The sequence below is a fragment of the Prosopis cineraria genome, unplaced genomic scaffold, assembly GCF_029017545.1.
Source record: "Prosopis cineraria cultivar Desert tree isolate PC_DT_omini unplaced genomic scaffold, ASM2901754v1 PC8, whole genome shotgun sequence".
Taxonomy (NCBI): domain Eukaryota; kingdom Viridiplantae; phylum Streptophyta; class Magnoliopsida; order Fabales; family Fabaceae; genus Prosopis; species Prosopis cineraria.
The window spans coordinates 4,859,320-4,870,472 of record NW_026555339.1 but is presented as its reverse complement, the minus strand read 5'-3'; the positions used below and the strand labels follow the sequence as shown (position 1 = coordinate 4,870,472).

At 36.0% G+C, this 11,153-nt stretch overlaps 2 protein-coding genes across 5 annotated transcripts; one reads left to right on the top strand and one right to left on the bottom strand.

The window, feature by feature from the left end:
- Positions 1-891: 891 nt before the first annotated feature.
- LOC129317621 (putative HVA22-like protein g) lies at positions 892-4,284 on the top strand. Of its 3 annotated transcripts, none has more exons than XM_054961948.1 (7): positions 892-1,154; positions 1,854-1,894; positions 1,989-2,087; positions 2,197-2,253; positions 2,352-2,415; positions 2,504-2,713; positions 3,430-4,284. In XM_054961948.1, the coding sequence occupies exons 2-7, from the start codon at positions 1,863-1,865 to the stop codon at positions 3,826-3,828; spliced, it is 861 nt and encodes a 286-aa protein (XP_054817923.1). In that variant the 5' UTR covers positions 892-1,154; positions 1,854-1,862; the 3' UTR covers positions 3,829-4,284. The 3 variants fall into 3 exon arrangements, with proteins under 3 accessions (XP_054817923.1, XP_054817925.1, XP_054817924.1); XM_054961950.1 differs by lacking the exon at positions 892-1,154 and adding an exon at positions 1,161-1,550; XM_054961949.1 differs by lacking the exon at positions 892-1,154 and having other exon boundaries at positions 1,557-1,894.
- A 1,594-nt stretch (positions 4,285-5,878) lies between these two features.
- LOC129317953 (transcription factor E2FC-like) lies at positions 5,879-10,679 on the bottom strand. 2 transcript variants are annotated; one of them, XM_054962408.1, is made up of 13 exons: positions 10,426-10,679; positions 10,178-10,254; positions 9,612-9,792; positions 9,030-9,118; positions 8,894-8,948; positions 7,602-7,654; positions 7,466-7,516; positions 7,344-7,392; positions 7,199-7,264; positions 7,050-7,126; positions 6,701-6,902; positions 6,559-6,616; positions 5,879-6,406 (listed from the first exon to the last, which is right to left on the bottom strand). In XM_054962408.1, exons 3-13 carry the CDS (start codon positions 9,666-9,668, stop codon positions 6,294-6,296), a joined length of 870 nt encoding a protein of 289 aa, XP_054818383.1. In that variant the 5' UTR covers positions 9,669-9,792; positions 10,178-10,254; positions 10,426-10,679; the 3' UTR covers positions 5,879-6,293. The 2 variants fall into 2 exon arrangements, with proteins under 2 accessions (XP_054818383.1, XP_054818382.1); XM_054962407.1 differs by lacking the exon at positions 10,178-10,254.
- Positions 10,680-11,153: the final 474 nt, after the last annotated feature.

Genomic DNA, 11,153 nt, shown 5'->3' with positions numbered 1-11,153 from the left:
TGCCACTTATGTGATAAATAGTTAACTTTATCCTTAGTGACATGAAAACGTTATAATATGGATATAAGATAGTATTATATATAATATTTGTATATAATTTATATATTTATAATATTTTTTGTAAAATATTTTACTAGATATAATATGTTGGTATAAGAAGAAGAATTGATTTGTTTGACATTTTTCTTCTAAATCTATGTGTTAGTGTATTTATTTTAAAGTAGAAGGGATGGGAACCATTGTCAATTTTATTTTCAAGAAAATGTTCCCTCTGATGATAAAACTTTTTGTTTGACCCAAGCTAGTGAATAATAGTTATCGATATAATCTATGATTTATATAATATTTTATTAATATATAAAATACATAAAAAAATTGGTACACAATTAAGTTTTTATTATGTTTTATTTTAATTTTTATATAGGGGTATTTTTGTCTTTTAAGTATAATTCCATTTTCATGTCTTGCATACCAAACAAAAGTAATGTAAGGATTCCATCTAATTTTTCTGACATACCAAACATACTTTTATAATTCAATTCTATTCCAATTCTGATTCCAATTCTGATTCCGATTCCAATTCCAATTCCATAAAAAACTATTCAATCATACCAAACGAGGCTTATATCATTTGTTGAGAATTGAAAAACTTGGCCGAATTAGATTTTAGGTTCCTCCGGGGAAACCAGAACCCATTTTAATCTCGCTTTCAAGTTTTGACCTGTTTAAAATTAAATTAACTTTACAAAATTAGCACCATACAGCACCTCGAGCGACACGTGCACAGGGTTAGCTGGGTGATTGATACGAGAGGTGCACTTTATGCTTGTGCACCTCTTCCACACGCAATAATTCCCTCTCACCCGTTGTTTACAAGAGGCGAGAGGCCTGGCGAGCGAGTGATCGGCGAGGCGAAACGAAACAAATCCAATTGCTGAAGCAGCATTTTAAACGGCTCACTCGTACTGTAGTCTCGCCGACAGCGTAACGGCTCTTAGGTGGCATTTCGGCGCCGCCGATCTTCCTCTTCACCGCCGATCTACCAGATTTTCATTCTCTTCTCTACGCTTACCCTTCATTTCTCTTTTCAGATTTATAGTTTACGCTATACTTCGCTTGTTCCTCTTTCTTATTTCAAAAGAAACCGTTAGGCGGTAATTGCTTGTTTCTCCTTTTTCTCTCACATTCTATTCCGTTTTCTACTTGCTTTTAGTGCGTAATCGAGTTATTGCTTCGGATTTTTTTGGTGTGTTGTGTTTTTGTAGCGTTTGATCGCTGATATTGGTCTTTATTTAGTCTGACAGTTTTCGTCGCCCTAGCTCCTCTGGATTATCATTCTAATTTGTATCGCTGAATGCTATAGCTTTTGGCTTCTAGTTCACAACAGACTTGTTGAGTTGGAGATTATTGGTTATCAGGCCAAAATAAGTGAACTGATTTCTTGTTCTGTTTGTTTATTTCTTTTTTCCTGTGTTCTGAAAAATCTGTGGTTGGCTGCTGTAGAAGGCATAGAGAGAAAGTCAACTATGAATCATGAAGAACTATAGGATGTAGGATATCAACGTCCTTGCAATTTAAATTTTATTCACCATGGGGCTCAGTTGAATTCACTTACTACCTGCGCGTTAGTAGAAGAGACTTTAGGATTTGTCTTGTTTATCATTCCATGTTTCCTCGCTCATAATCATTGCCTACGGAGCCTTACAATATTGAAATGTCCCCCTGTTCCTGCGCTTGTGTCTTTGTGATTTTATATTCTTCCTGTATTAAATTTTTGAAGTTGCTCTACATGAAGTTTAGTAATCATATCATTACAGTTTTTATTAACATTTGTCCTTTTCTTTTTATGCCAGGAACACAGAATGATAGGATCCTTTATTACTAGGGTGCTTGTGTATGTTTTATACCATCCTAGCCTATCATCTTTCTTAATGCTAGAGGTTCAATTTATAATATTCAAAAATTAATATATTTTTCTGTGTCATCAGGATGATTTTTGGCTATGCTTATCCTGCCTATGAATGCTACAAAACCGTTGAAAAGAATAAGCCAGAAATTGAACAACTTCGTTTTTGGTGCCAATATTGGTATGATATAGATTTGTTATTTGTATCCTCTATTAGTATAAATCTTGTAACAAACAAAAATGCAAAAGAAGTGATGAACACTAGCCTTTATTTCCCATCTTGGTTGCAGGATATTGGTGGCTGTCTTGACAGTATGTGAGAGAATTGGTGACGCTTTTATATCATGGTAAAGGACTCTCTGTTATATGGTTTCAACTTTACCCCAAAAGAAAGAATTCATGTATTTCATTCTTACTTGTTTGGTTTTTTTCCCTCGATGTAAAGGATTCCAATGTACAGTGAAGCTAAGTTGGCTTTTGTCATATATCTGTGGTACCCTAAAACAATGGTAAGAATGTATTACTGTGATTGTGATGTAGCCTGTATTTTTCTATTGCTTTTCTTGATATGATTGTATAATAACATACCTGCTGTAGGGAACAACATATGTGTATGATTCCTTCTTTAGACCATATGTTGCAAAACACGAGACAGAAATTGATCGCAGCTTGTTGGAACTAAGGACCAGGGCTGGAGATATTGCTGTTTTATACTGGCAAAGGGCTGCTAGCTATGGACAGACTAGAATATATGACATTTTGCAGTACGTTGCTGCACAATCAACACCATCACCTCGCCCTGCACAGGTACTGGTTACAAATATGCTTGGGTTTGTCTGATATTATATATAAGATGTAGCTTAATTGTGTAAGATTTTCACTGAACTAGAACAAAATAGTACTGCTAGCAGATGCCTTATTATATTCAGACTGGATTTTCTGCCTTTCGCTGTCCTCTCCTGGTGTTCTTTATTGGGATGTTTTGTATTTGTATGAACTTATGATGTACCTGTAGATAAGATATTTATGTATTCAAGTCAACCAGCATGCATGCTAGAAGCCTACTTGCTAAACAATTAATATAGATGTTTTGTTTAAACCTTGACGGGTGATAACTTTGATATTTTTTTTTTCACTTTAAGAAAAAAGGGAAAAACTCAAGATGATTATTTTTCTTATATTGTTGAAGATACAACTATAATAGGATTTCATTTTTTCCTGAAGGAAAATATTTGAAAGCAGCCATGTAAAATGGAAAAGTTTGGTACATGGTCTTGTATTCGTTTATCCTCTGAATGTTGAAGCATGGATTTCATATCATGTTCATATTTGCTTGAAAATTTTGTAGATTCTAGTTGCGTGCGTGTGTGTGTGTGTGTGTTTTCTTTCTCTTCAGTCAAATGGACGTTGCCATGGTTCTTCTTTGCTGCATCATTTTCTATCCTCCAAGTCTATATATACCGCCTTTTCATATCATTTTATTTATGCTTATGTTCACAAAATAAGCTTGTTTTGAATCACAGCAACGACAGGGTGCCAGAGTCCGTCAACCTGCATCTTCTAATCGCCAACCAGCTGCTGCAGCAGAACCTCAAACCGAGGAACCTCCATCTCCTGCCTCTAGTACGTCCTCAAGCCAGCACCAGAAGGACGTGGTAGAGGAATTAAGTTCTTCACAAGCGCCCAAAGCAGCTGCAGCCTCACCTGTTGCTGATTTAAGTACTCAGAAGTCTAATCCTTCGCCTGACATGACCAGCCAATCTGCTCCGGCAGAGGCAGAACCAATGCAGACTGAAGCAACAGTTCCTTCATCCAGTTCAGCCAATGAAAATGAGAACCCTCCTGCGAAAGAGACAGCAATGGAAGAGAGCATAAGAGCTACACGAGTGAGGCTGAGGAAAACTCGATCAGGAAACCGTTAGGGTGTCAATATTTTCAAATTCTAGCACGGTAGGCGGGCAATGGTGGGCATTGAATTGTTGCGAAACCTTCATGTAAATCGGTCCTTAGATTTCATTCCATTTGTTGCTTATTTTTTGACTGTCTTGGCGTGGAAGGGGGTTATTCGGTGGTAGCTTGCTGCCGCTTTTTATGGACTTAGAATCCGAAGGGATATTTCTGTCGGCTACTTTGTATAGTTGGTATTAACGGTTGAGTAGATTAGTTTTTTTTTTTTTTTGGGGGGGGGTGTTTTAATTTTCTTTCTTTGTTTGGCTTTTAAGATTTACGTCGAGGGCAGGACAAGTGTTCATGAAGGAGGTAACTTCTATTTCCCTCTCATTTTGACATCGTGCGTCAATTGTGTGAAGTGGGAGAAAAGTTGAACTGTTAAAAGCAGACAAATCAATGGGGTTAATGAAGTCCTCCTTCGGATTCTAGCATAACGTGCATTTTAAAAGAATTTTTTTTATTTTTAGTGTAATTCACATAGATGATTATTATTATTCTTTTTTTTTTGTTGGCCAAACAAAGTCAATTTTATTAATCATCAAAAAAAGTAATACAATCACTATTAAAAGCCAAATTAAAAACTCAAAAAAACGCAGCACACAAACTCACCAAAACATTTAACCAATTCGTTTCTTGTTCTTAAGACAGGAACCAGAAAACAAAGAATCTTGAGCTAATTTCATATCAGCAGGCAAAATGAAAGCTAAAGGGGATGGAGGCACCATCATCTAGTCAACATGGTACATCCCTCTTTTTGGCAAAACCTGCGAGAGAATCAGCAGTTTTATTATTCTCACGTGCAACAAGAGATAAACTGAAATCAGCAAGATCCTTTTTCAAGTTCAACAGCTACTGCACAACCTCCACACCCTGCCATTCACAACCTGAAGTAGGCATTTACAATCTAATTTAATTCTGAAGAGGCATCAATATTTTTTAAAATTTTACTCCTAGCAAATTAGTGAAGGAAATTTAATTCTAATTCAATATTTTTATATTTCCTTGAATGTTGTGTTTTTCTCTCTTTCATAATAAAGGTGAAGCTGGAATATTTTTTTAAGTTGAAGACATTTTAATGAGTTTTTTTTTTATATAAATTTCAGTGAAGTGGTTAAAAGTAACTTATAACAAGAAGAGGGGTATAAGCATTAATACATAAATATATTCTAATGTAACTTGTTAGTTTCAATTTTCAAATGGGATGTCAGGATTTATCTGCTCCAAATAAAACCTTAGTGCGTGTTAATTTCTCTGTTAAGAATTATTATTTGATAAATTGATTTATGAAATATATTTTAATTTAAAATGTTTAATTTATGTCGAGAGTTGAGTAGCTTAGACAATGATGCATCATGTGTGGGATTCTGCTTTCTTGTTTGTGAGAAGACGCGATGTGCAAGCGGAATTAAAAAATAGCAGGTGGGATGTCTCTTATGTAAAATGCAGGTGCAGTTTAGTTCTTTGAAATGAAGACGTTAGCTATTGAACATGCGAGAAAATACTCGCAAAGTCTAAAAACCTTGGGTCTTAACTCCACCTATCATGCAATCAAATAATGTCTGAAGTCTCCCATTAGTCATCGGGCAGAAACTGCGCAGCGAATCCAAAATTCGCAGTCTCATTTTTAAAGATTTAAAGGTTAAAATTGTGTTACTTTCATTTTTAAAGATTTTTTTTATTTAAAAAAAAAACACATTTTGTCGTACAAAGAAATATCAAGCCAATAGCCATGTGAAAACCAGAACTTGTAAAATGTGGCATCCGCCGTTTGGTTGGAATCTCATTGCAACACCCATTCAAGGTTCTCGACCCTCGAAAGATCTTCACCACAGAAATTCACTCTAGTATCTTAAACAGGTACCCGCAAGAAGTTAATGTACTTCCGAATTGCCATCTACTATGAGCCTGACCTCGAGATCTGACATCAATCTCATGATAATGGAGTTTGGTGAAAGCCCAACTTTGACTCTGCGCAAGGATTTGCATCCTATTTATTTTTGCTTTTTTTGGGTAAGATTCATCTGTTCAAAGCAAATTCCATATTTAAATTAGACTTACACAGTTCCCATATACACATGGTGTTTTTTTCTCTGAAGTTTGAACTTGACAAATACTCAGAAAAAGGAATGAACTATGAAGAGATTGCAAAGTTCAAACGCAGTTAACACTAAAGTAAAGCTCCACAACCCTGCAATCTGCAAACCTCAGCCCACGCCGGGGTTCCGTTGCTGTGGAAATTAGAGTTGATTACAGCTATGGTAGATTAGATATCTGCAACTAACACATTCACCGCACTAGAAGACACAATCTGTAGTGTCATAAAAATGATATAATTTACACTTCTGTGACTTCCTCTATCTATTGCCTTATCTCGATCTGTCTATGTACATTGCCAATGTTCTCATCTGCAGTACCTAACAGCCTCCGTCTCATTTACCTATTGACCACGTCTGTCCAGGAAGCTGGTGTTTTCGATGAACGCCCCACCCTCATTTGAACAATCGTCTTCATCTCGAAGAACCTGATCCATGTGAACTGACTCCTCATTTGCTGTAGGGAAAAATATGTATTTTTAGATCCAGATGTTAGTTAACCTTGGATCCTTGAGGAGGGCGGGAGGGAAATGTTCTTTGTTGTTGTTATTATTATCATTTGAAAAAAAAATTCACATGATGAAGACTCGCTTTAAAAGTATTGCCTACCCCACAAATCCGTTAGGGTCACTCCATGATCTGATTGGAACCAGTAGTCATCTTCGATCTGCAATACAATCCCAGAATGATCCGCCAAACTTTCTTACACTTATTTGCTAATTAATCATTCAAAACCGTAAATGATACATACATCAAAATCCATTGGCGTAATTTTCTGAATGCCAGGTGGCTCCGAGTCCAGCAAGCTACAACTTTGAGACGGATTTGTCTGGGCATCTCGGCTTTCTAAACGTAATTCCGAACTCTTCAATCCACCCTGGTCACTGTTCCATGAAGGGTCTAGCGATGCAGGTTGCTTGACTCTAACATCCTCATAATTGGCGTTGTGTTTGCTTCAAGAGTAGAAAGGGAGATCAGTCACTAAAAGCAACAAAAAACAAGGAAATAAAAATATCTTATGTCACTAACACACGAAACATATAAGCAAGAACAAAGTAAAATAGAGAAGCATCTCTAGGCTGAAAGTTACAGGAGATCACCTCAAGAGGTACAAATCTATTGGTCCAGTGCTGCTTCTAACGATCATTTTGTACTGCCTTTGCCGGAATTCATTATCCTGTTCATTAAATCAAGCCAACTACTCACTCTTGCACCATAAAAATTTAAAACAACCATCATGACCACCCACCTCATCAGGATCAGGAATTTCAATGAAACTAGCTTGGGGTGCCTTGATTGCAATGAGTGTTTGATCCTGAGAAAAGAATGAGAAACAGATTATAGACACAACAACAACAACAACAATAAAAACTCGATAACAGCAGAAAATTAACCTGGAAACATGGAAGGCCAAGAATATCTTCCTCAGTCAAAAAAAGGTACCTGTAGATCAACAAAGCACATTATCAGAGGAGGATACAGTCTCAATCATTAAAAAGTCGTCAAAAGTTTATACTTTTGATGATTTTCATCTTCCTCCAAAGTTCTTAGGAGCTCTTGCTTTTTCCTGAGGAATTAAAAAATCAATAGTTAAAAACGAAGAAAAAGATAGGCCAAACATCAGGAAATATATCAACAAAACACTTGAATACCTTATAATATCATCAAGTTGGTACTCCTCAGAGCATATACTTTCAACTTCAGACTGTAATGAACCAAATGATTGTCAGAGAACTGAACCAAATCATCTGTACTAAGCCATATATTAATTGTTTGCAAGAGGTAGCTCAGCCCCTGAGCAACATTCGTCATACATTGTAACAGATACGATGACCAATTCCAATTTTCCATTCCTCATGTGGACATTTGCTACAATTTTTCCTACCCAATTATGTGGATAACTGATCCATGCTAAAAAACACAAACATTTTTTACTGTCACAGACTGCAGCTTATATTTATCAATGGGTAACCAAGATTAAGAAGGATATCATGATATACTGCATTAAGCAATGCAGCAACATGTAAGGCTTAAAGTTAACACATAAAATGAATAGATGTCCATGCAAACAACTGAGAATCTTAGATGCAAATAGGAAAAAATAGTTTCTGGGTTCAAGAAAATGCATAAAGTAGCTCAAGCTACATATGCATAGAACATCAGCGATATTTTGGACATGGATATCCTACATGCTCATCAATGATGTCAAAGGCGCTCACGGCTTACCTCAGCGCCTTCTATTCACAGTCAGTGCCTCTCACCACCAGAGGTGCTGCCTTCAATTAGGCGTTGTAAGGTGACTATCTTTGTCAGTTTTCTTATTCTCCCAAATGTGCACCTCATGGCTCAAGCACCTCTATATTTGTGAACTACGGGCAAAGGATTGGCTTACAAGTCCAGCCCAAAAATATAAAATACTAATAGGATAAAATCGGAAACTACAAAATCCAACCTCGGGAATTAAAGAGAATAGGATAAAATAGTCATTCTAATTTTAAAAGATAACTTATGTCATATTTTTTTGAAATTTTACGTCATGCAATATTCTAAATTTACATGTGTCACTTTTTTTTTTTAAACTATATAACTTTCTTTTTGTCAGTTTTTGTATCACTTGAATGTGAGGTTAACACTTCATCTCATACAAATTGTTTTAGAGGTTTGTCATTTTGAGGGTGCCTTTAGTCTTTAACTATCTTGACTCTGGGAGATTCTGAAGTACTTCCGTCTTGTATGTTAGAAATGTGATGCCAGAAAGTATATCCAAAACTCTTGTAGGAAACTGCTTTGCAAGGTTTCACAAATGCGATCAATCTTGGGCCTACGGCCTACCAACATTGATTAATCAAAATTCTCAGAAGGCAAACCAATCACATACAGCTGTGTAAAATCAGTGATTAATCAACCTGAACTAAAAAATGACAGGTAAACAAGATCTGTAAACCTTTAGTCTAGTAATTTGATCATCCAGTTCGCCTGCCCCCAGTCCATCATATCCCCTGTTCATAAGGCTTATATCACCACCAGTCACCACAGTATGATTACAAGTTAAAAGACACAACAAAATTTGAGATGATTACTTCCACCGTATATGGTTCTTTGATGTTTTTTCAATCAACCCTATTCCTTCAAGAACATTTGTAATATCATAAATTCTCCTTTTCTGAACCTGCCAAAATCAACGAGATTCAGATTAGTCAAACAAATTAAATAAAAAAAAAATCCAAGACTTGCCAGCAACCGGATTTAAGTATGCAATTTATGCTGAAAGCAGAAGCAGGTAGACTTAAATAATATCACCAGAGCTTTTCTTACCACGATTCACAAAAAGCTTGTAACATGCAATGACTAGATGAGTCTTGTAAAACTTAAATAAACATAATTACGTGTTCACCAGGTATAATATGAAAGACATTTTCTATACCTCCAACAAATGATAGCAGCGTTCACAGAGGAATAAATTGTTGCTGGTGCATGCATATAGTGAGTGGAAAGGACAAAATATTTCTTTAGTGTAGACATACCTAAGGAACTATCATAACGGCAATTAACTGGGGTTGAATTAGAAGATTCTGAAATGAAAATCTCCCAGCGTAAAATTAAAGCACAAATAAAATATAATGGCACATAGATAATAAGAGAGTCATCGTCTATAAGAATACCGGAATTTGATCTTTGATTCCCTGATTTCGCATTTCTTGAAACTTCCGATTTACCATGATGTTTTCTTATGGCAGGCTCAGTTTTGAGTGGAGAAAGATTAGCTATTTTGTTCGGAGCTGGAGCTACTTCAGTATTACTCATCTGAGGCCTGGAATTATCAATTTCATATCTTTGACTTAACTGCACATAAGAATGAGAATAAATAATTAAGAGATAAAAGATGGATGTGCACATTGAAAGTGTTAAGGATGCATATTTATTCTTGACATTCAAACCCTATCTGATACCGAAAGTTGACTTCATCATAAATATGCTGGAAGTCATAGCCTACAGAGCCCGTCAATCACGCATGAAAAACATTAAGCCTTAAGAAACTCTTCAGCAATTTCGAGAATTTATTGATAAATAACTGGAGCATATTGCGCTTGATCAGATGTACCAATCAGAAAATCTCTTGACAAGTAAGCCAACAAATGCAGAGAGCAGAAGCGGATAGCCAAGCCAAGAAAAAAATGGAAAATCAAATCCATACACCCGAAAGCTCAAACAGCTTTTGCATCCATACATTATTTCTAAGCAGACAGGGAACGGTGGGGGCAAACGGGGATCCAGCTGTTTACACAGAGTTGAACATAGCAAAATCTACAGCACAACAACAAAAACGTCAAATTCCAAAGGGAATAGATCAGGAAGCTAAGAAGATTGAGCTGGAAGCGTTTTCATAGTGAAACAAGGAAGAAGAGAAAAAAAAAAGAACCCGAATAAAGCAAGTAAGGTGGGAAGTGACATTTCGTAAAGAAAGAGAGAACTCACAGCAAGCTTTGCAAAAGCAGAATGGGCATCATCAGAAGCGAATTGGTGAGAAGGAGAGGAGAAAGGTTGAGAAGTAAGAGTGCGATCGCGATGGAATTGAGAATGGGGGTGAAGAAGATGGAATTGGAATTGAGGGAGGTGATGGCGAGGGGTTTGATCCTGACGGGAAGTCGACATTCGGATTGAAGAGAGTGAAGTGTGGAGGATGAAGGAAGCAGAGAAGGGTTCAATTAGCAATAGGAAGCTGTTAGTTCGAATACGCACGCCACCCGCCTTTTGTTTTTCGCTGCCGCTCCCACTCTCTCTCTCTCTCTCTCTGACTTGGGCTTCTGTTTCTATCCATAACTGGGCTTTCTCCTGTCCGTCAGGCTTCTTTGCGGGCTTTCATGGCTCTTTGGAAATTGTACATATTTTTTAAAATTATTTGAAATTTTAATTTTTAGCTCATATTCTTTGGTTCTTCCATTAAATAGAATTCTTCTACATTTTTCATTTAAAAAAATAATACTACTACTATACTTTTTGGTAATTTTTTGTGTAATAAGTTCTAATACATTAAACAAATTTTTTTCTGCAACGTATTTATCTTTTATCTATTAACCAATTTAATTTTGCAATTAAAGAAACAAAGCTAAATAGGTTTTTTAAAAGAGATAAAATAAGAATAAAAGCATAAAAATTATTACATATAATTTATTTTTCGGTGCTAATGTTATTATGTTTTAAAG